Source organism: Triplophysa dalaica, chromosome 12, assembly GCF_015846415.1.
Source record: "Triplophysa dalaica isolate WHDGS20190420 chromosome 12, ASM1584641v1, whole genome shotgun sequence".
NCBI lineage: Eukaryota > Metazoa > Chordata > Actinopteri > Cypriniformes > Nemacheilidae > Triplophysa > Triplophysa dalaica.
This window is the reverse complement of record NC_079553.1, coordinates 6448329-6474142: the sequence shown is the minus strand read 5'-3', so window position 1 is coordinate 6474142 and position 25814 is coordinate 6448329. Positions and strand designations below refer to the sequence as shown.

At 37.6% G+C, this 25814-nt stretch overlaps 3 protein-coding genes, 1 long non-coding RNA gene and 2 other non-coding genes across 7 annotated transcripts; 4 read left to right on the top strand and 2 right to left on the bottom strand.

Annotated features, from left to right (window-relative positions):
• Nucleotides 1-2968: 2968 nt before the first annotated feature.
• On the bottom strand, nucleotides 2969-7319 carry pdp1 (pyruvate dehydrogenase phosphatase catalytic subunit 1). The gene is made up of 2 exons (XM_056762613.1): nucleotides 7181-7319; nucleotides 2969-6004 (listed from the first exon to the last, which is right to left on the bottom strand). Exon 2 carries the CDS (start codon nucleotides 5975-5977, stop codon nucleotides 4421-4423), a length of 1557 nt encoding a protein of 518 aa, XP_056618591.1. The 5' UTR covers nucleotides 5978-6004; nucleotides 7181-7319; the 3' UTR covers nucleotides 2969-4420.
• Nucleotides 7320-9061: 1742 nt separating this feature from the next.
• LOC130432984 (uncharacterized) lies at nucleotides 9062-11069 on the top strand. 2 transcript variants are annotated; one of them, XR_008908512.1, is made up of 2 exons: nucleotides 9062-9155; nucleotides 10610-11069. It is a non-coding gene; the product is annotated as an uncharacterized LOC130432984 (long non-coding RNA). The 2 variants fall into 2 exon arrangements; XR_008908511.1 differs by having other exon boundaries at nucleotides 9131-9206.
• Nucleotides 11070-13924: 2855 nt separating this feature from the next.
• Nucleotides 13925-19810, top strand: LOC130432880 (nuclear factor 7, ovary-like). The gene is made up of 7 exons (XM_056762452.1): nucleotides 13925-14085; nucleotides 14911-15468; nucleotides 15565-15660; nucleotides 15761-15991; nucleotides 16092-16114; nucleotides 18805-18923; nucleotides 19046-19810. Exons 2-7 carry the CDS (start codon nucleotides 15076-15078, stop codon nucleotides 19585-19587), a joined length of 1404 nt encoding a protein of 467 aa, XP_056618430.1. The 5' UTR covers nucleotides 13925-14085; nucleotides 14911-15075; the 3' UTR covers nucleotides 19588-19810.
• Nucleotides 19811-20645: 835 nt separating this feature from the next.
• Nucleotides 20646-20718, top strand: trnat-ugu (transfer RNA threonine (anticodon UGU)). Its single transcript has one exon. It is a non-coding gene; the product is annotated as a tRNA-Thr (tRNA).
• Nucleotides 20719-22154: 1436 nt separating this feature from the next.
• trnat-ugu (transfer RNA threonine (anticodon UGU)) lies at nucleotides 22155-22227 on the top strand. Its single transcript has one exon. It is a non-coding gene; the product is annotated as a tRNA-Thr (tRNA).
• A 557-nt stretch (nucleotides 22228-22784) lies between these two features.
• ino80c (INO80 complex subunit C) lies at nucleotides 22785-25487 on the bottom strand. The gene is made up of 5 exons (XM_056762794.1): nucleotides 25162-25487; nucleotides 24891-24986; nucleotides 23599-23710; nucleotides 23341-23408; nucleotides 22785-23255 (listed from the first exon to the last, which is right to left on the bottom strand). Exons 1-5 carry the CDS (start codon nucleotides 25372-25374, stop codon nucleotides 23124-23126), a joined length of 621 nt encoding a protein of 206 aa, XP_056618772.1. The 5' UTR covers nucleotides 25375-25487; the 3' UTR covers nucleotides 22785-23123.
• Nucleotides 25488-25814: the final 327 nt, after the last annotated feature.

Below are 25814 nucleotides of genomic sequence, written 5' to 3'. Positions count from 1 at the left end.
CAACTACAATCTGAAGCGACACTGTGTTGTTGTAATCCTCAATCTGTGGAGCTTCATTCATAAACACGGGTCCAGATACTGGATTGGACAGAAGGATTAGGGTAAGAAGTGAACGAACAGAGATAAGCAATTGAAATTTAAGAAGCTTGTGTTCTTAACGTTTCTTTAATATCTTTTAAAACCTTCAGTTTGTCGACTGTAAAGCAAGGGCCATCCTGCCAAAAACAAGGTGATGAAATCTGCTGGAAAAATATGCAATATAATGATTACTGATATAAATATGACGGGCTGTAAAGAAAAGAAACGGTGTGACTGTTGTTAATCTAGATTTTAGTAGTCAATATCAGTCTCTGAATCAATAACCTAATATACAATAAAATATTACAGATTTATATTAGTGTAAATTACATGTAAAATAAATGTGTTATATTATAACCTAACACAGAACGGAAATGAACTTCGTGCAGGTATGTATGACTTCTTTGGGATCATCCATCTATTTTTCTTTTCCACAGAGTGGGCAGTTCATCTCCAAAAATGAGATGCAAATAAGAAGTCATAAGTCATGTGGAGAATTAAGTTTATTATCTGGAGTGATTGAGATGGATATGAAAATGATCGGCGATGAACCCTTTACACTGACCATTGACAGCAAACTACTGAGAGATCTGTCAACCTATCTCATCCTAATGAGCTCTTCCACAGTTGAAGACGTCAGACCAGAGGTTTTAAACAAGGTGGTTTGCATTCTAGACAATAAAGAAGAGATGAAAGCAACGCATAGTGATGCCAGAAGAATCACCCACTGGATCTCTCATTTTGATGGAAGAGGTTGAAGCCCTGTCTGACGATGACATGCAGTCTGTTAGATCAGATCTTTTAAGACTGCTGGAGGCTGAAGTTACCAGTCTTGAACCTCATCGTCAAGGAAGACCAGACATAAAGCCAAAAGCAGGCAAGGGCTTTTTCAGAAGATTATAGAAGAGGAGTGATGAAGCTCTCCCGACTGTCACACAGCCACCGGGTACCAACTGGGACAATGAGGACCGTGACAGCGAATCATCAACACCAGAGGTCATGGACCTGAACACTGTCACCGTGGAAAGCAATCTATTGAAACATCTATTAATGCATCACATCATAATGAACGCTTCAACGGTTGAAGACTTCAGGCCGTAGGTCAACACAAGCTGGGGTGCATTCTAGATTCAGACAATAGAAAGGAGATAAACCGGCCAGCAACGAAGATGACGATGAGCCTAAAAGAACAGAAAAGAAGACAAAGGCAGCCAAAGAAGAACATGGAACGTGATCAAAAACATCTGCACCAGCTGCCTTTGTATCAAAGCTGAAGAAAATTAAGAGACAGCAAAAGCAAATCACAGCTTTACGTAAAGTGTAGTTTATGGTAAGTCATGCACACACTTGGTTCACCAGTTTAGCAACCTATCACAGCTATATTTGTTAATTGGATGAACCGTTGTCATATTCGCCCATTAAAGACCAGTTACAGTTTTTTATGCTTGTGCTTTTGGAAATAGTATTCTTTAATAAATAAATATGAATATTAAATAAATAAAGTGCTGTGTTGTTAAATGTATTTATTGCTTCCACAAACTATGAATATCCAACAATTAATTTTATTGCTTGTGGAAATGGACCCTCACCATCCCTATGTAGGCCTATAGACTTCTTATTTTGCATTTTAAGTGCATTCTGAGCACAAAATATGTGCTTTCTATGCTTTGGTGTGGAGCCCTCCGATGGTACAAATAATTTATACATGACTGCCATCTACTGGTAAAAACAACGAAATCTCAGATCAAACTTGATGACAGTTTAAATTATGAATCAATAAATAATTATTAAATATTAGTGCTTGTATTCCGTATTATTGATTATATTTAAGACTAATCAGAGCATTAACATACAAAGAACTATGACTTTCACTTGACTTGTTTGTCCTAAAAGTAGTCTATTAAAGTAAACGTGGTGTTATAACTCTAAAAAAGGAGTTGAAATTATCTTTTTAAAACTGTTTTAATGTTATACATATTTTAATGTCCAGAATTTTTCACATTAACTTTTAAACAATAGGCTATGGTTACGGGTTTAAAAGGAATTATGTTTGACAAGAATGAAATTGCGATGAGTAAAACAAGACAAGAGTCATTATAGATGTTTTACTTAAAATTAAGTTACACTATTGTGTTTAAGAACTTGAACAAAGTAACATGGTTTCAAATAATGTACTTTTTTTCTTAACAGTTTTCTAAATTGCCTTTTGCAAATCAGTCCTCTGAGTCTGAGAACCAAGTAGGCCTACTACAACACCAATATACAAAAGTGAATTACTGCACACTGTTTGTTCGATGACTTTTATACAGTTTTGGGATTGTTTTGCTGCACAATACAACCAGAACAAATTCCATGTGGATTGTTTTTGACATTTGGCGCCCTCTGGTGTTATACTGTAAAAAGTGCGAATAACACAATTAAATTGGTGTATTGCTTTATTCGTTCATTTATGCAGTGTAGCTTACAATGTACATAAAGAAAAAGAAAACATAATACATTTTAATCCTTATAGAACACAAAATGTTTCCAGACATGTGCTGCTGGGAAACTATGTCCATTAAAATGAACATTATAAATTGAAGTAATACCCATGGGCTACAAAACTGCCTGTTAAAATGCAACTTTTGTAACAGCAACCAATATTTCAACTGCAGATGTGTCTCTCAAAACTCTTGGCATTAACCGTTTCTGAACCATCATGATATGATAGACTGACCTAGTTACAGTTTGCTAAATCAGAATGTGATTTGACACCAGTTTGACTCCTCATGTCCCTGAGCCAAGTGTTCTGGTCTGAGAGCATTCCAAACACACTCTTCAATCACCAGTTTACCTTAGGAACAAAAACCTCATACAATGAATTAACAAACGAAAAAAGAATGTCTGGATATTTGTTTGGTTACAACATATTTTATAATATATTCTCAATACAAAAGTGTGCGAGTACTCATACAACTCACACTGATGCACCACCATATAGTTATATTGTTAAATACATTGGTGACATGCTGCAAAACCTTGTAAAAGACACCTGTCAAGCTTAACAAGCTGCAGCATATGTTTACTTCAAGTATTAAGCGAATGCTTTTCCGAGAAAAAGCGTTATATGTACACTTCTGCAAACTCACGGTCCATACCATTATGACAGTATTATCCCAATAACACCGTTTGCTGATTGACGATCCTTCTGAGCATTTTTATGTGCTAATCAGCTGTGTGTTCTTGTGCAAGAGCTGTGCACAAAATAAACCTAGCAGACCATAATCACACAGCTTGAAAAACTGAAGATTGACTACAGTAATAATAACAAATGTAATCTCTTGTTATTGGTATACTGTAGCTGTTGTGCGTCTTGTTACATTGCACAGATTAAATGACAATTAAAGGTATAGTACACACAAACCTGTCATTTGTTCACCCTCATGTCATTGAAAGGATGTTTAGAAAAATGTCTCTGTGATTTTGTGTCTAAATAGCGTGTTCTACAGAAGAAAGTGAGACATGCCGATTAAACAATATGAGGGTGAGTTAAGGATGACAGATTTTCAATTCTCAGGGAACTGTCACTCTAAAGAAAAATAATATGAAATTCTTAACATCAGCTTCTGATTCTATATAAAAGGAGAAAACTAGCATTTAAAATACATTTTTAAAGTTATAAGAAAGCAATGTTTTAATGACCCTTTAAAAAAACGCATATACCACAGCCATGCTTTACAACAAGATGTTCATCGTACTCAATATTTTATATGTGTATACATATTAGGAAGAAAAAGTCAATACTAAAATAAACAGTTAAAACCTCAATAAAACAATAAGGCAACTTTTCTCACATCACCTCTGCCATATGTTAATGACAGTAAACACAAACATAAAGCATATTGTCTGGAAATCACTTGCTACTTTCATTTTTCCTGTCTCATTCACTCCATTTTTAAATGACCTTTGCGTTAGTTTGCGGTTTCATTAAACATGAAAATATAAAGACAGATTTTGGCACTTCGCTCATCGAAGTCAGCCTCAACATTTATACTCTCTCTCCACAATGCAAAATGTGCTGAAGTTATATCCATACATTTCAACAGTGTGCAGATTTTGTTTGACCACACAGCAGTACAATGGGAATCAAAATCACTTACATACTGAGATATTACGATTCCCCCTTCTAAAGCAGCTGAATATTCACATGAATATGTGAAAATAAAAATGAACATTGAAACATGTAATACATTCCACTGGTATAGCACTTGTTTGGCTTTGTTGATATAACTGAGAATGTAGTGTGCACTAGATTATTTATGTAACTGTAACAGATGGCATGTGAAAAAAAGTATGTTCAGTTTTACTGTCCGCCAATGACATGTGGGTTAAACTGCACTATAATAATGGTAATGTCATCTCTGTACATGCGAGCCAGCTCCTCTGGCAAACTCAGCATCTTTGACAACCTCTCGTGATCCACCATCCCAAACTCATTGTTCCCGACAGCATGCCGAATCAGATGCGTGGCGGAATTTTGATCCTCAAAAGTGGACGAGATGCGAGCTTTTCTCTCCTGCAACAATCCCTGCATCTGACCCAGGGTCACTTTAAATCCACCGACGCTGACCGGCTGCTGCTGGTGCACTCCGGTGAGATGCTCGCCGACAATCCTCACCACTTCCTGTCTGTGTAACGTTTCCCACAGCCCGTCCGAGCCCAGCACCAGGAAACGGTCCTGCGGACGTAGCCGATGCCTGGTGATCTCCGGTTCCGCTGTAAGGTAGGGTGGCGTGTGGTAGTTGGGGGGAATAAACTTGGCGTGTTCGTTCTCGTGAAGCTGGTCGGGACCTGACTCTAGAACACGGCGCTGCAGCTCGATACTCCACTTAAACTTAACGTCTCCGAAGGCACGAAAGGGCATGAGCAACCCTAACAGCCGATCCTGCTTGACCACAGTCTTCGCCTCGGAACGTGGGTGCTCGGACCGTAACCGGTGCACCTCGGACTCATTCTGTGCGCTGTGATCGTTTGTTAGCGTTAGTGCCGAGAAAGACCCGTCGGGTTCTTGTACTCCCAGCACCGCGCGCCCATCTCCGGTGTTTGCCAGGCTCAACTCATTTCCATCTATGTGTGCGACACACGCCGTGGCTCCCGAGAACGCCACACGAAGCACCCAGTAGTGCAAAAACGCGTTAGGGTCGCCAACCTGCGCTTCTAGAGAAATATCATTGTCCAACCGTTTGAAGGCACTCACGAGCGCTTCTGCAACGTCAGGCTGCTCTCCAGGAACGCTCAGATCAAGAAGCTCCTGCCAATACGTGCGCAAGCTGGAGAAGTAGAGCTGTGAGGCTTCCTTGCTGAAGTAGTCGTTGGGATGCTTGTGCCACTGCAGGACTGGAAGAAGAGCCCGACCGCTCTCTACCGCATTTTCCATATCCACCAATGTCTTGTGCGGTAGCAACGAAACGGCGATGTAGTAGAAAAGTCGTTCGCTGAGAGCCTGCGCACAGGCGCAGCCGGCGTGACCGTCAAACACACCATAGAGCATTCCACGTGTTTGTAGGCACGTCGCAGCGCTTCGCCGGTCCTCAATGGGCGCATTGGCGGGTAGCTGGTTGCTGTCGAAGCCCATAACTGAACTGAGGTTTTTGCCATCAAACTCAGGAACTTTAAAGCTGTACTCATTCGCCTTTAAGATGCCGTTTACCTGAGGTGGGGTCAGGTAATATGTGTGCCATACAGATGATGTCCTGTATCCCCGCGACTGGTGCCATCTTTGATCGAAGCTGTATGCGTGAGTTGCACTGGTGCAGGATGGCAGAGACTTGCAGCAGTTTTGGCATGTAGTGGTTGGCATGGAGATCCGACCAAATTTCCTGCCAAGGGCGACTCTGAACAGTTGGGAGGCTGCAGCCATGATGATTTGACCTTAGCCTAAAAAGACCTGCAGGAAACCACAGTTGAATTACAAATGATCGTAAGAAAATCAGCAGTCAGATTTGAATGGGGTTCAATGCCCACCAATCATTATTCATTTCTAAGGTCTTCATCCAAGATTGCATACTTATAAATGTACACATTTAAAATGTTTAGATCGCTTTCAAACATTTAGAGCTGACTAGTGGACTTAAAGTGATAGTTCACCCAATAATGAAAATCTGTCATTATTTACCATCATACCCTCTTGTCATTTCAAACCTTTATGACTTTTGCTCTTCCACAGAACAAAAAGATAAGAAAGTTGGTTACCGGACAACACTAGCCGCCATGGACACAAAACCAATGCATGTGAAAGGGGACCAGTTGACAAGAGGTCTTTCCTGTTGCTCAGTGGTAAGAGCATGACATTATCAACGCCAAGGCCGTGGGTTCGATCCCAATGTATTGCACATACTTAGAAACAAATGTATAGGAAAATGCAAAGTAATTTTGGATAAGAGACTTTAAGGTCAAGGCATGAAAAAGCAATTCAGGATGGGAGAGCAACCAAATGCTATTAATAGTCCCAATACATTCTTGGACATGCTGACCGCCCTACTGCCCCCATATCACTTACTCATAACATAAAACAACGCCACTGATTTATTAGAATAGTCAAAACCGTATTTCCACTGAAGGTTAAATAGTTGACGAGAAAATGTCCAAGCTGGTCTAAAGTAAGCGCATGCATGCAATTCAAACGAAACTCTCTTGTAATCACAGTATCAAAATATCCAACAATAATGCCGAAACGATTTCAATTTACGACTGTAAACTTACACACAAGAGTTGCAAATAATGAGAAGGACAAAGCTCGTTGGAGTAACGTAAACGTCACTACGCGCCTACGTTTCATGTGAGACAACATTATAAGCTACAAAGTTGCCATATTGTTGACAGTCCTGGGTTGGGCGGAACAATACAATTAAATAAATAACACCACATTGTGACTTTATCTTTAGATTTTATCTGAAGAAATGCATATGTAGTGCTATAAACTCGATGAGACAACACAAGGTGTGGACTGGTCTGTTTTGTCGTGCTAATACTTTGTCGCGTTGCGTTGTTATCGCGGGACGCTATCGCCGTACACTTCGTGTTGTAATATTTATAACCAGAACATTAAAGATAAGCATCTTACCTTTATATCTTTCAAGTGTAACAAAACGTGTGTCAGATGTTTGATCAGCCTACATTAGTTGATATACACACACCCCCGCCCGCTTCTTACGAGCCTGCCTTGTCGGAGCAGCTGATTGGTTCGCTTGCGTAGATTCTACGTCATCAGGTGTGCGGAACTCTTACGTGTTTAATCATTTCATATTTTATGGCGTTAGAAAGTAAACAGATTTTTTCCATTTTACTCGAGGAAAAACACGGACATGGAGACTCTAGTTACTGCGTTTACACTCCGTCCCAGTAGGTGGCGTAGAAGTACCATAAGCTGATTTTCAACACCCATAGAACACAAACATAGAAGGGAGAGCTGTGTCTGAATGGGATAAAAAGAGCAGCTTGCATTTGCTTGTCAAGTCCAGGAAGTGAAATAAGAGTTAAGTTGAAGTAAATGAAGAACAGTGAAAAAGTGAGATGGGATTTACAACCCGAGGAAGACCTCACTTTTCATGTGTGCTACGACATCTTCAAGGATCCTGTTTTTTTTGTCATGTAGTCATAATTTGTGTAAGAAATGTCTTCAACAATAACTGAGATGGAACTCCTCAAAAGATAACCCTCCTTGTAATCTTGCCTTAAAAATGTGTGTGAGGCAAGAGGAAGATAAGAAGAGTGAGATGATGAAGGAAAAGCTTGAGAAGATAAACAGAGAGATCTCACTTCTATCAGACACAATAAAAGACACAGAGATAAAGATGAAGGGCAACGATATCTCGCTTCTACAAGTGAGAGAATGTTATTTTTGTGATACCCAGCCAAAGAGTTTTTCTCTTTAGAAGTAGGTGAAAGTGTTTTTAACAACAGCTGTTTTCTGATATATATGTTTTCCAGATATAATGGAGAGGTGAGTTGCTTCTTATTATTTAATCCCACTGCAACATTGACTCTGAATTTTATTTATTTATGCTTTTATGCATTTGGCAGACACTTTTCAGGTTGTGTGTTCACTAGGGCTCAAACCCATGACATTTGTGCTTCTAACACAACAACAAACTTGGTGACGGGAACACTATGTATCTATATACCCAGTTATTGATTGTTAAATGTTATTGTGACCTTCCAGGAATTTCAGAGTGCAGATCTCACCTACTTCCTCAGAGATGGTTTCTGGAGCATTGATAAATGTGACAGATTACCTTTGGAGTCTGGAAAAAGGAAAAAAACGGCATGTTCAACACATTGAGTTTATAAATGTTTTAGATGTGACAAATCAAATGGATATATGTGAGATAGATTTGAAATACAGAATATACACAAGGACTATGTTTAATGAAGGATTGTTGTAACCTGTAAAACGTAAGATGTGCTAAATGGTGCCATAGAACAGGGGTGCCAAACTCGGTCCTGGGGGGCAAATGTTCTGCAGAGTTTATCTCCAACTTCAGGTGTGTTTAATCAGGTTTGGAGCTAAACTCTGCAGAGCTGTAACCTTCAAGGAATTGAGTTTGACACCCCTTGTGGTGCCAAAAAAATGACACCTGCAAAATTATAGTGTTAATTGTTTTCAGGACCTGGACCTTTGATCGTTTATTTTCACACAAAGGTCAAGCAATACTTATGCTGTATACAATATTACATACATTTACTTAACACCAACAAAAACTATCATGGTGGAGAAAATCCTTTATATTTGTTTAAATATACAATTAAAATTAAAAGTGGATATGTAAAGCAGTAATTTAGAAACGTACTCTATAAGAATAAGAAAATTGTGTTTATTTATTAACTCTAGTTTGTGATTAAATGAACAAGATTTGCTTTTTTATCAGCTCCTGTGATTCTTGACCCCAACACCACACATCCAAAGTTTACGCTGTCGGATGATCTGACAAGTCTAACGTACAGTGGAGTGTGGCAATGTTGTCCTAATCCAGAGAGATCCCCCAAGTATCATTCTGTCCTGGGTTCAAAGGGTTTCAACTGTGTTCCTGACACTGTTGGTATGTGGAGGTTGTGGACAATCAGACTGAATCAAACCCAAGGACAAGAGAGTAAGAAAGGAATGACATTAATGATGAATTCCAGTCTGGATTTCGAGCATGTCACAGTACAGAGACTGCTTTGATCAGAGTTACAAATGATCTGCTTTTAGCGTCTGACCGTGGCTGTATTTCGTTATTGGTGCTGCTAGACCTCAGTGCTGCATTTGACACCATTGACCACAGCATACTTCTACATAGACTCGAAAATTACGTCGGCATTAACGGAATAGCATTGAAATGGTTTAAGTCTTATTTATCCGACCGTTTTCAATTTGTAGCAATAAACAATGAGGTGTCCCGCAAATCACAAGTCCAGTACGGTGTACCACAGGGCTCAGTCTTGGGACCCCTGCTCTTCGCATTATACATGCTACCTCTAGGAGATATAATAAAGCGACACGGAATTAGCTTTCACTGTTATGCTGATGATACTCAACTTTATATTTCCTCGATGCCTCATGAAACCCAGCAGTTTCATCGAATAAAGGATTGCATAGTTGACTTAAAAATGTGGATGAGTAACAATTTTTTACTACTAAACTCGGACAAAACAGAAGTGTTACTTACTGGACCGAAAACTGCTATGCGTAACAACCAAGAATACTGCTTAACGATTGACGGTTGCTCCATAAAATCCTCGTCATCAGCTAAGAATCTTGGCGTTGTATTTGACAGTACTCTCTCATTTGAAAGCCATGTCGCAAACACCTGTAAAATTGCATTTTTCCATTTTAAGAATATATCTAAATTACGTCATATGCTGTCACTGTCAGATGCAGAGAAATTAATTCATGCATTCATGACATCAAGACTAGATTACTGTAATGCACTTCTAGGTGGTTGCCCTGCGGGCCTATTACAAAAACTGCAACTGGTTCAAAACGCGGCAGCTCGAGTTCTTACACGTACAAAAAAGTATGAGCATATAACCCCGGTTCTGTCAACCTTGCACTGGTTACCTATAAAGCATCGCATTAACTTTAAGATCTTGCTTATTACCTATAAAGCCCTACATGGTCTAGCGCCGCAGTATTTGAATGAACTTCTATTGTATTACAGACCACCACGTACATTACGCTCTAAGGGGTCCTGTCAGTTGGTAATACCTAGAATTTCAAAATCAAGTGCAGGTGGTAGATCCTTTTCTTATCTAGCGCCTAAACTTTGGAATATTCTTCCCTGCACGGTCCGGGAGGCAGACACACTCTGTCAGTTTAAATCTAGACTAAAGACTCATCTTTTTAATCTTGCATACACTACACCTCCATAATATTAATCCTCAGAGGATTTAGGCTGCATTATTTAGATCAACCGGAACCAGGAACACATCCAACAACAAATGATGTACTTGTTGCATCAAAGAGTGCAGAACAGTACTCTACTCTCAGCCAGTCTTGTCTCTTTGTTCCAAGGTTACCGCAGGATGCAGTTCATGCCCAGACCTGATGGCAGAGCTGAGAATGGGAAGCGGTGACCTGACAAGTGCTAAGAGGATAGAGCTGGATAAAGGACGCGACAACTTTGTTTTTTTCTACAACATTTCAAATGCTATTAGATTGTTAATGATAATCTTTAATTTTTATATTTTTATTAAGCCTTGTTGTGCAAGCACTGATGAGCTTGTGCAGAGGCAGCAGCTTTTGCCAGAGGGGAACTGGAATCCCCTGGTTGGGCCTGGGTTCCCCTGAGTTTTTTTTTCTCGATGGGAGTTTTGGGTTCCTCACCACCGTTTGCATATTGTTTTGCACTATCTGCCTGGCCGGGGGGGCTGCTTTAGAATTCATACTTGTATTAAATGTGTCTCATGTACAGCTGCTTTGTAACAATGAAAATTGTAAAAAGCGCTATATAAATAAAGTTGAGTTGAGTTGAGTTGAGAGTTTAGAGCTAATGTCAGGTTTTTGTGGCACAGAGATGATAAATACTACTCACAATCTCCACAGAATTCCAAAACTCCCTTTACAGTTTAAAATAAAGCTTCAGAGGGTAAGAGTGCAGCTAGACTGTGACAGAGGAAGAGTGTTTTTTGTGATCCTGTAACTGAATATCTACATGCATTAACAACAACCTCCACAGAGAGAGTGTTTCCATTCTTTGATAGTTATAATAAAATCTCACCTCTAAGGATATTACCAAGTAAAGTGTTCGTAACAACAGGAAAAACACAAAATTAGGTCTTTGACAAAAACAATGCCACACAAATTAATCTTTTCATTGCTGCTTTACGAAAAAGGAATGATCATGCTGAGTCGGAGATGCATTTGAAAAGTCATACATTTCGATTGTAGGCACAATTCATACTGTAACCATTTTATTTAAGTGTGATTTTATATGATCTGTAGATTTCAGCTCTTGTTAACTTGTAAACAGTCAAAATGATATGGTTGTTTTGCATTTGAATGTCTTAATAATCATTGACTTAAGTTAATGTCATTATGATTTATTGTATTGAGTCTCTTTATGACTTAGCAGCTCGTGCCAACCTTTCCTGCTTCCTACCTTCACCTTTTTGTTCCCCTTGTCTACAGGCACCTATAAATTTCTTCTCTTCAGGTCTGTAACTGTAATAAGCTAAGATGCGGCTTTCTTTGTTACTACCGAAGCCATTGGGGTGATGTGGTTATTTGAAAATAAACTAGGCCTCATGAATTTCACATTAAATGGCTAGATTCCTATAATTTCTTGTACTTTTACACAATGTATTTAAAACAATTAGCCTGTGTCCTTCCAAAACCTTGTCTGTCATAATCCGCCGGTTTTCATGAAATGGAAAAACACCTTTTAAGTGAATACTGTTTTGATTAAGTTGGCAAGGACTTTGTAACACTTTTTATTGGTTATATATTTGCAAACCAATGACAAACATACTAGGTGTTTCTATAGGGTATGCCAGCTGGTTGACAAGTGAACATAAGCAAAGACCAAATGTTATAATAAAGGCATTCTCTCAAGAGGTTGTAAAAGGCCTAGCAGTTCACAAAATGTGTTTGTGGTACAACCGGCCATCTTCCAATCATATTGATGTGGCTTTGCTGTAAACAGTGTTGGGTGTAACTAGTTACTAAGTAATTAGTTACTGTAATTTAATTACTTTTCCCTTGAAAAGTAAAGTAAGGGATTACTCATATGTTTTCTGTAATTTAAATACGGTTACTTTTGATGTAATTAAACTAAATACTTTGTTAAATATATGCGTGTGCAATAGCGTAATTGACTTCAAAATTCAAAGTCTTACTTTAAAATCTGTGCTTTAATGTATAATTTTCACATTTGTAATATTTGGTCAGTTAATAATATTATTTGAATGAATTCAATAAGCCGTTTCATGTATATTCTTGAATCACTTAACTAATCAAGGTCGATGTAGGATATAGAAAGTAATTAGTAATGAGTAGCTAAATACTTTTTGGACAGAGTAATTTGGACAGTAATCTAATTACACTATTGAATATGTAATGAGTAACTAGTAATTAATTACCTTTTCAGAGTAACTTACCCAACATTGGTTGTAAACGTTAAAACTCTGTTCATGCAAACAAAATATATTGTAAATATATATGTATTGTGTCTAGGGTGACCACCACCTAACTAACCAAATGTGGCACAGGTAATCGTTTGTGTGGGACAATGTGGGACACCATTGAAAGGTTGCGCAAAACCGTGATATAATAGCTTAGCTTGGTCCTATGGTCGAGAAGAGTCTCAGAAAGCAAGGGGCAAGAGCGTGTAGCACGTGCTGGCCTAGAGGTAAAAGGGCAGACTCTGTCAAGACAGAATGTTAGCGATCTTTTGACAGAAATGCAATATAATATACATAACTGTCTTCATAGGTGTATACAGAGCTTACACAATGAAGCGTTATCTTAATTACATTAGAATGAACTATTTCAATCTACATTGAACGTAGGTCCCCTTACATGTTATTCGTCATGTTTGTCATCCATCGTAGTGTTTTGAACGGGAGGATGAGGTGAGCGGTTGGTTGCAATTCGCAACCTTGCCGCTAGATTTCACTGACTGGACCTTTAATGTTTTTCATTTAAGATTAAAACTGCAAATGATTAAAAAAATTGGTGTGCACCGATAAACCATTTATAATCATCACTGCAACACTGTGTAAAACACAGAATTTTCCTGTCTGATTTAAGGGATTTACCAGCTTAGACAATTAGCCTGATCCTAAAAAGTGGCACAACTTGAGAAAACTAATTAAAAACTTTTCATAAACATAACAATCCCAGAAGGAATAGCTCCAAAAAATAGCAAAAAAAATTAAGTAATAATTATAATGTATCAAAAATTCCTCAGATTTAAAAGGAATTCCTTTATAGCTAAATAACAGACTATCCAAGAAAATATTAATTTTAGCCGAATTATCGAAGTAAATTGATTCATTTTTGTACAGCAAGTCTATGTTCTGCCAAATAACTACGCAAACAAATAAGACCACGTTAAAAGACATTGTTTATGATAATTATATAGTTTTGATAATATTTGTTCAGGATTATATTACACAAGTGCAAAAAAATTTAACCACCTAATTTAGATTTTGTTAATAAAATTGCATGAAATGGTGGGATTCTTTAGGTGACGTTTAAGCCAATTAAAGTATAATTATTAATAATACATTTTTTATTATTATTATTTTATTTATTATTAATAACCAATGAAAACCGTTTTCTTTACGTCGTTACGTCACAACTCGGTAACTTTCCACGCTGGTGAATGCGACTACATTTGATCGTTCATGTGCGTCGAAATTGTGAATACGGTATTTCTGACTCCCCTCGAAGGCAGCTTAACAGGTAGTTGTGTTGGAGCAAAACTTTGCAAGCAAGGGTCGAGAAGCAGGGTGTGCTCTGACGGTTATCACCTCGAAAATAAGAATGTAAGTGTGCTAGCCCAGTGCTAACAGTGTTGAACATTTATTGACTCACCTAAATCATTTCATTAAGACTGGAGTGAGGTGAAACCAGAACGCAAAAAAAGCTAGCAAAAAAGCTAGCTGCTAATGTAATTGTTTATGATAAAAAGTACGTCACACAATTATAGTTTAATGCCAAAACACTATAATAATGGCAAAATACTGACACAACCTATATTTTTTAATGATTGTTATTGTAAAAAAAACGTTGATTTGTTAAGTGAACGGGAAGTGACATGTGGCCAAGTATGGTAGGCCTACCTTGCGTTACTCTAAACTTATGGTCTTCATTTCACCCATCCAAGTGCACACACACAGTAGTTAAAAACACACACACCGTGATGATATTTGTAGTAGAAACATCACAATTTTGTATTTTAGCAGTGACGAGTACAAATCACTTGGTTGTAAGATTCCCAACATTTAAAGTCATGGACCAGTTTCTTGGCAGATAAAAGCAATCTGGTTTAACTAATCCTATGTCAGTACGTTTAAGACAGAAAACCAATTCCTTAAACCTATAAGTTATACAGACAATAAGTTCAAGTTGGTTTCTGAATCCAGGGATTGCCTTTATGCTTGGCAGTGGGTATGTTTCTTATGAAGTTGAAATTTTGAGATGTTTTTATGAATATTGTGAAAAATGGTAGAATCCTAGCTTCCATAGAAACCTACCAGGAAGTGGCCCATGAAGAACCCTGTTATGATTTCATGACATGGATGTTATGATCTCATAATGCTAAGTGAGTCTTATTTCTCTCTTTCCTGCCATATTGATCCTCTTCACAGTTTCTGGACAAAAGCACTAAGCAGTGACTTGGAAACTGATTTTTGAGTACCGTGTTTCTCAATGGATTAGAAAGAACCACTTGCATTGGCTGGCAAAGCTCAAAAAGTGAAATAAAAGTAAGTGAAATAAAATCTTGGTAGTTTGAGCTGTTGCAAAAAGTGAGAATGGATTCACAACCTGAAGAAGACCTCACTTGTCCTGTGTGCTACGAAATCTTCAAGGATCCAGTCTTTTTGTCATGTGGTCACAATTTGTGTAAGGAATGTCTTCAACAATTCTGGAGAGGGATGAATACTCAAGACTGTCCCATCTGCAGGAGAAGATCATCAAGAGATTACCCGCCTTGTAATCTTGCCTTAAAAAACTTGTGTGAGGCATTTTTACAGAGGAAAATTCAGAAGACCGCAGGATCTGAGGAGTCCTGCAGTTTACACAATGAGAACATCAAACTTTATTGCCTGGAGGATAAAGAGCTTCTTTGTTTGGTGTGTAGAGATTCACAAAAACATGTCAATCACACATTTCGCCCCATCAACGAAATAGTTTCATCATACAAGGTAAGACAAGTTACTCTCAAACAATAGTTTTATGTTTATAAGTGATCATTGTTGTATTTATACAAATATGCAAACATGTTAAACCTTAAACTCAAGAACAAACTCACTACTGCACTGAAGTCCTTAAAAGAGAAGCTTAAACATGACGAAGGAATGAAAGTGGAGTACAATAACACCATTCAACACATCAAGGTGAATATTAAGTGTTCAGGACCAAATACTCAACACATCTTGTTATGTTTTGTAGAACTGCATAGGTGATTAAACTGAACTACATCTTGTTTTTAATCAGAATCAGTCTCAAAAAACCAAGAAACACATTAAGGAAGAGTTTTTGAAGCTTCACAAGTTTCTCGGAGATGAGGAAGAAACTGCACTTACCGCACTGAGGCAAGAGGAAGATGAGAAGAGTCAGAAGATGAAGGAAAAGCTTGAGACGATAAACATGGAGATCTCAGCTCTATCAGACACAATAAAAGACACCGAGGAAAAGATGAAAGCAAACGATATCTCGCTTTTACATGTGAGATACCCAGACAAATATATTTTAGAAAGACTCAAGTTTACATAAGTAGTGTAATAGTTTTTATTAACCGCTTTTTTCTGAATTATATATTTTCCAGAAGTTCAAGGACTTAATGGAGAGGTGAGTTGCCTCTTATTACTCATGCTGTAGTTCTCATCTCAAATCCACTGCAACATAGGCTGTGAAAAATTTCAGAGCCCTGAAAAGTACATTTACGTTTATAAAAAAATCTAAACTAACGCTTCTGTTATTAGTGTTATTTAATATACCCAGTCTGACGCCATTTGGTCCGATGTCATTCCCCTCGCCATAGTAGGAATAAAATGTGATCTCTCACATAGATTGACATTTGCTCATGCACTAATAGACCTCCGTTACACTTCGATTGATCCACATGTTTTAAACTGATAAGGTGAATTTGACATCATTGTTAATATTTCTAAAAGCCAAAGTTTATAAATATACGTGAAAGGGGCACCGTCCAATCACAACAGTCTGAGAAGGGGAAGCCAATCATGAAAGATCTGGTCGGCTTTACCAATCAGAGTGTTTCAAAAGGAGGGACTTTATTTAGACCGGAAGAAATCCAGTCGTTTTGTTAGAAAGTTGGAATATGTGAAATATATATATATATATTTTTTAATAGAAACATGAACATCCATTGTTAAACACCTAAAAAACGTAATCAAAGCCTCCAAAACAGCCAAAGACTGGGATCTTTAATATTTTTAAATTTTCTTTTACATTCTAATAATTTCACATTTTATCTCCAAATGAATGTAGAAGCAACACATGTCTTTAACATTATAATTTTTTTGTTTTGCAACTGATATCTCTATTAAATATATTTTTTTTTATACTTATCAAACCCATTATAATAGGTGTACCCTTACTAACTGTCTAACAAATATACAGAAAATAAATAAAGTTCTCAACACTTTACAATCTTTTCTGCTATACATGAAATACAGAAGAATCCTCATTAAAGCTACAAAATCACATTTGATTTCGTCTTTTCTTTTGTTCTTTGATTAACATTAGTGACAGGAGTCGCATCAGCACATCAGCACAGCGACTTTAATTTGTATTATCCTAAACATTTATTCATAGTTATTTGCAATCCCCTGAGATCGAACCCACAACCTTGCATGGTTAACACAATGTTCTAACCACTGATCTACAGCAAAGATTTTAGGACATTTAAGTATGCGGCCCCTTTAAGAGCTGCTGCTCCAAACAGGTCTAATCGACTTCCTATTTCCACTACACTTTGCATTCATTTGAAGACTGAAGATTGTGCTTGCGATAAAACTAGACAAATGGTGCTTTCTGGCATAATCTTGTGTGTATTTGTTCTTTCAAGCATGAAAGAGAAGTTGATACTGGTCCACTGTCTGACAGATTCTGACACAGCCTTTACCCCATATGTTCACCAGACGGTACCGCTGTAATGTTGCGTTGAGCCGTATTCCACAGCCAGAAGCTGTCCATCTATAGACACCTTAACTGTTAGTAAACATTGTGACGCGTTTTTGTAGGCGGAGCTTTATTTGGAGGCCGAAAGATCCCCCTGAGTTACTAATGCTAGGTAGTACGTTTTGTTTCCTTGCTTTTTGACAATGACTAGAAAAAAAATCTGATTTAATTTTAACATGCAAGATCACCCACTCTCTTGGACCGCGATTGTTTTTGAAAAAGTTAACTTTAACTTAAGGAACCTAGCGGACCTGTACGCAGTCACTCAATGGATCCAGAGACGAACTGACAGGATTACCTCCAGTTAAGTGGCCTGCCATCTACACATACCAGGCAAAGAAACCAAGCGTGTATGCCTGCGTGTACTAACAGCAAACGTTAACAAATGCATTTACTTTAACACAAACCTGACACATAACATGAGCCTTCTCACTGTTCCCTCTCCCTAATGCACTTGTGACAACTAAAGAAAAAGAGAAGACAATATTTTCCTTTGTTTAGTTTCTGGCCGATAGTTAACTGCTAGTTGTATAACTAACAATGTTAGCTAGCATACCATACCCTATGCGTTCAAAAGTTAACGCTACGTGAAAATTCTCCAGTTTCTGATTTGGGCACACGTGAGATATTTTTAGACGCAAAGCACAATCCACACCAACAAAAACTAGTTTTTTTATCTTAAATTTTATGAAGTGAAACGTGAGCATTTTTGAGGGTTGTTTCTGTTCAGTCCGCACGTTTTATAGTGTTTAACTACAACTGTCGTCAGTTTTTGGCAATGACAGCAAGTATGTGTTAAAATATCAAATTGGAGACCGTATTCTGTCGATTTTTGAAGCTAAACGACACAACAAGATGATATTTTAAACTCCTTATGTAGGCGAATATGTGCTGGTTTGTATTGGGCACCTCCAGTTATCCTTTTATTTTGCCTAATGCGTGACGTAATCGTGACGTCGGCTGTAAACGGGTCTATACTGGACGTGTCAATACAACCATTTCAAATTGCACCTAAATCGTTTAAAGGCCTTTATATGAAAAAAATATATAATGTAACGCTAAACAATGACAGAAAAAATGTATGTTGTGTTAATGGTGTTAAATATTTTTGACGCATTAATCTGAAAATTTTATCGCATGCGTTAATGCGTAAATGTTGACAGCCCTAGTTTTTATGCATTTGGCAGACACTTTTATGCAAAACAACAGGTTGTGTGTTCCCTGGGGCTTAAACCAATTACATTTTTGCTTCTAAAACAACCAACTGGGCGAGAGGATAATACAGGGCGTGAGCGTAATACAGTTTGAGTTATTGATTGTTAAATGTATTTCAGAGTGAAGATCTCACCTCCTTACTCAGAGATGGTTTATGGAGCATTGATAAATGTGGCAGATTACCAAGGCAACCTGGCATTCAGAGTCTGGGAAAAGATGCAGCAACATGTCCAACACAGTGAGTTTCATTGATTTTTTTGTCACTTATTTTGGACGTTAGCAAACCAGTACTATATAAGTTATGTAGGGTTGAAAGTTAAATTAACGTGAAATAAAAACTTGCTGTTGTTCTTTTATCAGCCCCCGTGATTCTGGACCCCAACACTGCAAATTCCTATATTATCCTTTCTGATGATTTGACAAGTCTGAGATGCATCAGGAACCAACAACTACTTCCTAAAAATCCTGAGAGATTGAAGTATACCTGTGTCCTGGCTTCAGAAGGTTTTAACTCAGGAACACACTGCTGGGATGTGGAGACTGGGGACAATTTCAACTGGATTATTGGAATAACCACATCATCAAACCCAAGGACGAGAGATTTTTTTAAAAATAATGTCTGGTGTTTGTGGCATAGGGAAAGTAAATATTTCGCACAATGTCCAGAGAGTCCCAACACTCCCTTAACAGTTGAGAAGAAGCTTCAGAGGGTAAGAGTGCAGCTGGAGTGTGACAGAAGAAGAGTGTCATTCTATGATCCTGTGACTAACAGATGTCTATACATGTTGACAACCCCCCCTACAGAGAGAGTGTTTCCATTCTTTTATAGTTCTGATGTCCATGCTCTAAAGATTTTACCAGTTAAGGTGGTTGTAAAAGTGGAAAAATCACAATTATATTAAACTGGTCTCTGTTGGATCACACAGTAAACTGGCCTGTGGTGCTGGTTGATTTAAATTTACTGTAGTTGGTACCATGATGTATGTTTGTGTAAAAATTAAATGTGTATTGTTATGAAAACTATTTCATTTTCACCAGCTATAGTAGGCGATTAAGGTTAGAGCATGATTGCTCAGTCATATTTCCATGAAAAATAAATAAAAAGTTATCCACAGTGGTACTATATCAGTTTAAAGTGATTTCTTTGTCGTGCAATGCCCATCTTAGCAGATATATGCCAAAGAGATACCGTCTTCAAAAGTCGTAGAAAAAGGGGTGTCCCAAATTAAATATAGATATAGAAATAATTAACTCCATTTCATTTTTGTTTCATTCTGTGTACTAATAACAATATTATTAACCAAATTTCAAATAAAATATTTGGAAAAACGGGTCGAAATAATAGAATACGTGCTCTGTATTTTTTCAGATCTCAAAGAAGACAAGTTGATATTCACTTGAAAGTAGTCCAACAGTAATATTTGTATAGGTACTTGGGATAGAAAAAAATTACGTGATAACCTTGGATTTTTATCACAGTTTTCATGCGTCTTGTCATCCAGTCCACCTTTCACATTGTTGTTTGATTTTATTGAAATTCACTAGCAACAATGCATCTAAAAAATGCTAATTTGAAATGAAAATTTGGAATGGTCTCTTCATTTTTCTGCGACTGTATTACTCTCAAGTTATAAGCTTTAAAAACAGACAATATTTTATTTTTTGCTGAATTCACCCTATAGCTGTGACATTTCCATACACACATATTCATGGAATTAAAGGGAGAGTTCACTCAAATATTACAATTCTTCATTAACTCAACCTCAAAGTTGTGCCAAAGCTGTACATTTTGGGGATACTGTCCCTTTAAAGATTATTATTGAAGCCACCTTGCTATTGACATTTGTGTCACACCACTGAAACAACTGTGACGCCATGGGCCATCTGCCAATAGTGTAGGTGTGACTGTTTTTGCAAACAATCCTTTATCTAACTTACATATCAGATGGTTGTCAGGTTAGGCTCCATAGCTCAGTGGTTAGAGCACTGGTCTTGTAAACCAGGGGTCGCGAGTTCAATCCTCGCTGGGGCCTTGATGAGATTGGTTTTGCTTTAAAACAATTATGTTAAAAAGTGTGCATTGCTAGCAGTATAATAGAAGAGAACTGATGGGAAGTGTGTGTCCGCTGCTGATGACGCTGTAGTCAACACATAAATGATGTTGGATCTTAAAGGCATATTTCAGAGGAAAAACAAAAGTTCTCCATGTTTTTCTCGCCCTCAAGGCATCCTTACTGAATGTGACTTTCTTCTTGAAGAATAATGCAGTCGGAGCTCTAATACCATGTATCATTTTTCCCTCAAGCGGTGTTGTGGCCAATCAGTCTTCTCATTGCAAAAAGTATCTTGCAGACAAAGGTTCCAGGTGGTAAAAGGTTAAAACTTTATTGCTCGAGTCAATAAAGTTAGATGCTTAGAAGATGCTTTGCATCAACAGTTATACCCAATCTTCAAGAGGTGTTCCTAACTTCGTCCCAATCAGGTCATTCGCTGTTATCTCTTTATTTTTTGGCCCATCCCCTTTCATCTGCCACCCTTATTTCTTAAGTTTCTGGTAATGTTTCCCCTTTCTTCACCCCTTTCTCTCGTCTTTAACTGTGGCCTTGCTTAGCATAAAATATTGTAGTCAGAGTAACGGGGCCAGAAATTGGCTGGATTTTATAAACACTACTAAACATTAAAATCACAGCTGTGCAGGGTACTTTTCTGAATCTCATACAAATGTTTTCATAAAAAAGAGTAATACATACTGAATAATGATCAAAAACAAAGAAATATCATGAAATTCCTTCATATAGGTAGAATGGGAGTGAATGGGGGCAATTTTTTTAAGCTCCTAGAAGTGCATATATGCATCAAAGAACTGCTCGAGATGGCGCCGTGGTCTTAACAAAGGTCTTCTGATTGTGCGTTTTTTTAAGAGAAATATCCACATTGAGTGCGCTATTAACAGTAATGTCTAATTTTCGTTATCCCTTGGCTGCACATGAACTTGAGGCTTGTTTTTCCGGCAAATGACGGAAATAAGAACATCTAGCCGTGTCAAGCAATTCTTTGATAGATGAAAATTATATGTGGTATTATAACTCAGACGGCATCATTCTTTGAGAAGAAAGTCATAATCAGTCAGGATGCCTTGAGGGTGAGTAAACATGGGGAAATTTGTTTTGTCTCTGAAATATCGCTTTAACACAATAAAATTATAATGGCTGTGCTTTATTCCTGATAAAGGATAGCTATGACCTCTATACTGATCACTGAACTATTTCAATGTCAATTCAGATGATGTTCTGCACAATGACTAGGCTGTCATGCATTACAGATAATTCATCTGCCTGTCATTGCTTAAACAATTGAATGACAGATGTGTCCTGAAGCTGCAGGTAAACATGAGGCACACCTCTTCAAAAGTGAAACAATGTGTGACTGCCTTTCATATAGTAAAACCGAAGGCTCAAACAACAGGTATGGCTCCATAGCTCAGTGGTTAGAGCACTGGTCTTGTAAACCAGGGGTCGCGAGTTCAATCCTCGCTGGGGCCTAAATTGGACTACAGAGTCAAATTTTAGAGATAAAAAATAAATGTAGCGCTCAATTAGTCACTCATAATATGATGTGTGGTTTTAAAATGGGTTAGATCAAGAAAACAGCCATTTATGTAGAAAACAATTGAGATTGTTAAATACAAAAAAGCTGTCGTGGTATACATATGGGCTTCTGGAGTTTTGCTGAAGGTGGGCAAATATCAAAAGCACACTATTAATACAGTCATTTGTATTCAACATTGTACTCAGTCCCTCCTTGAGCCTCCAGATGGTGCTATACGAAACCCCTTTTTTAATGGTTGTTGTTCACTGTTATGTTAAAATCATTTTAGGTTGAAATTATGTTTCAGAGATAATATTAAGTTTTAGAGGTGATATAAAGAAAAAAGTTGCAGACAGTCGTTTACTGGGCATATATAGTGTAATAATTATTTTTCAAACATTACTTTCCTTTAAACAACTTCCCATGCGCAAACCAGCTCTCATGACCAACCCACAATTAAAAACATTCAACCATAACAATCTTCTAGTTTTAGAACACTTTTAGACAAATGTCTTTTAAACCATCTTTTTATTTTTAGACATACTGTATTCTTAGAAAGGATTTGGTTTGGAGTTAATGTTTACAGTATAGTAAAAAGGTGAATTCAGTCCATATTTTTGTGTATTAAAACATAATTGAAAGAAAAGTAGGAGTCAAATGAAAGTCCAGAACTTAGAAAGAGGGATAATCCTTCTTATATTAAGGACAACAATCAGTTTCAACCCACAAGATAAGCACAAATATTTAGAAGATCACACTCTGATCAATTGGATTAGCGTCTGATCTGAGTCTGTGGATCCTTCATATCCTGTAGTATCCAAGAGTCAGTGTGTGTGGAAGACATTCTGTCTCAAGGCACAATGCAGGTTGCTTTGCGGAGAGCCAGGTATCCGGTTACTACGTCTGTGGGTAATTGCCGGATGTAGGAAAACTCCTCTGTCGATGCAAAGCACAGTTTGGTCTGAGGGTCAGTGTAGTTTGCCTGAGACACAAAGATGAAAAACCATTAGGATTTGATTGTTTTGACACTATTAGTAAACGTTTTACAACAGATTTCACAGACTCACCGGCAGACCAGATATGTCTGAGTACTTTTTAGATGGTTTCATAGAAGGAGGTGCATCTATGGTACAGTCTAAATGAAGTCAAAATATATAAGTAATAAATATTTTATAATATAATTGTGTCAAGCACATAACAAGATATAACAATGCCCCACCGCAACATCTTTGTAATTTTTTGGCAAATGTTCTTCTTAGTTTTAATATTGTTTGGGCTGAATCACTAAAATACATCCTTTTTTACATATATTAAATCAGACTCACAGTTAGGATCAGTAGCTTTCCAGGGAAGAGCTTTCTCTGCTGCCAGAATCTGCTTCAGATTCTTCCAAGTTCGATTCTTCTTTCCTGCTGCTGCGCCACCAATAGCCGAGTGCTAGTGAGAGAGGAACAATACAGTATGTGAAAGCAATTCCAACTATTTTGAGAGGGGTCTGTCTGCTGCCGATGGGGCGAGTGGAGCTCCACTCTCGAACAAGAAATACGTCACCTCCACTCAATAATAAACAAGTGGCAAAAGAGTGTCGCTATGCTCTCCGAAGTTCGAACTTTAACTCAGGTAGTTTTAACTCAACATCCCTACACTACTTGCAGACTGATGCTGTCTTAATGTGCAATGCATGCACAACGCTTATGGCTTCCGTGTAATAATGCAAAAAGGATGAATAAACGATGGATTTATATATTTTTTGAAGTGATGTTACACACCCGGTTACCGTTGGTAGCGATATACACCTAAACCTGTAGCTCAGTGGTAAGAGCATTGTGTTAACAACGCAAGGTTGTGGGTTCGATCCCAGGGCATTGCACATACCTATGTATTATTTTATAGGATATTGCAATATAAGTCGCTTTGAATAAAAGCGTCTGCCAAATACATAACTTAAATATGTTGGTTGCGACCCGCCATTAAAACAAATTTCACTGTGATGATGGACGTGTGTGTTAGTTTCAGTTGATCTGTTTTGTCAATATTGCTCGTTTTTTTACTTAACTTAATTTGTGGAAATTATTCAATATTTTACTGCGCATGTTTTGTATGTTGTTTTGTTAAATTCCCAAATTATTTGTGCTCACATTTTGCATTTTTATAAAAATAATTTATTTGATGTTTCATTTACTGTGCAATGCTAACTATTATAATGTTTACTTTTTAAAAACAAACCTGGAAGCAATGTCTGTATTTATTTATTAACATTAAAGGTATTTAATAACATTTAAACAATGATTTTGAAGCATTAATACATTAATACAAGTATTTATTGCCATTAAAACAGCGCCGGTTCATAAATGACTCCCTTGCGAATTCGAATATCCGCGGGGGCTTCGAGTGGAGGTGACGTACTTCCGCTTTTGAGTGGAGCTCCACTCGCCCCATCGGCTGCAACCAGCCCCTATTTACAATTTTCCTCTCATTCCAAATTATATGTAAACAGTATAAGTACATCATAATAAAACCTCAACATTGCAAACTTTTTACGCATTCCAACTAAAAGTAACTGATTTTATAAAATAAACTTTAAAAAAGTTAAGCTAACTTGCAACAACCATCTTACCACGAAATTGGGGTTTTTAAAAGGAAGAGCCTTAATAGTAGATTCGGTATCAACTACTGATTTGCTGCCTTCGGTAGTTTCCTCCACAGGAACGACCTGAACAAACAGGGAAATCCATCATTAAAACGGATTCATTACCAAATATTGTGAGAATGCAAACAGTAAAGTGGCTTATCTGACCACAGTCTATACTTTCTTAAGTAAACCACGATATAACGTTACATCTAGAATCCATAAATTCTCTACATCAATAAAGGTGTCATTTCTTTACCTGAGCTTGTGTCGTTGACGCAGATGGCTGTGTTTTTCTTTTTTTGCTGTTGTTATTTAGTTGGGAGGCTGTGGGTGTCGCGGGGCTAACTGCTCGTTTCTTGACACGGGCCTGTGCGATTAACGCCGCTGAAGTTGGAGCTTTACTTGTTGAGACGGTCGGTGAATTTAAATCCCTGATATTCAACGTACCCGGTGCGGAGGGCGCAGACATTTGTCTTAAAAGTGTGTTAAACAAAGAACATAAGCGGAACTGTAACAACTTGCAGATGTTGAGAGTACGTTAGCCACGAGCTAACCATAACACTACGTTCACCCGGAAGTGGTAAAAAGGCACGCGTGCTGTATTCGGGTTCCCCTGTGCTGGGTCTTCTTCGGATTCGATGGTTCCCTCTGCCGGTAGGACAAGGAAAGTCCACATGTAAATAACGTTGTAAATATGATTTTTATTATATCGTTTATAAATACGATAATAAAAATGCATCTGAAGCGTTTCCGAGTTTCAGACATTTGGAGTACACTACGTCAGCACCGCTGTTTTGAACTTACATCTTAGTTTTGATTTCAGCTTTTCAAACAGACCGATACCAGCTTTAATATGTTTCTATGTAATGTAATGTAATTAACATGTCTATTTAAACATGTCTATTTTAT

Coding starts and splice junctions, on each gene's coding strand:
- ino80c (XM_056762794.1), bottom strand. CDS start 25,374: ATGTCTGCGCCCTCCGCACCGGGTACGTTGAATATCAGGGATTTAAAT. Junction 23,409..23,598: donor GAAAGCTACTGATCCTAACT/GTGAGTCTGATT, acceptor GACTTCATTTAG/ACTGTACCATAGATGCACCT. Junction 23,256..23,340: donor CAGACATATCTGGTCTGCCG/GTGAGTCTGTGA, acceptor TTTGTGTCTCAG/GCAAACTACACTGACCCTCA.
- pdp1 (XM_056762613.1), bottom strand. CDS start 5,977: ATGGCTGCAGCCTCCCAACTGTTCAGAGTCGCCCTTGGCAGGAAATTT.
- LOC130432880 (XM_056762452.1), top strand. CDS start 15,076: ATGGATTCACAACCTGAAGAAGACCTCACTTGTCCTGTGTGCTACGAA. Junction 15,661..15,760: donor ACACCATTCAACACATCAAG/GTGAATATTAAG, acceptor GTTTTTAATCAG/AATCAGTCTCAAAAAACCAA. Junction 18,924..19,045: donor GCAGCAACATGTCCAACACA/GTGAGTTTCATT, acceptor TTCTTTTATCAG/CCCCCGTGATTCTGGACCCC.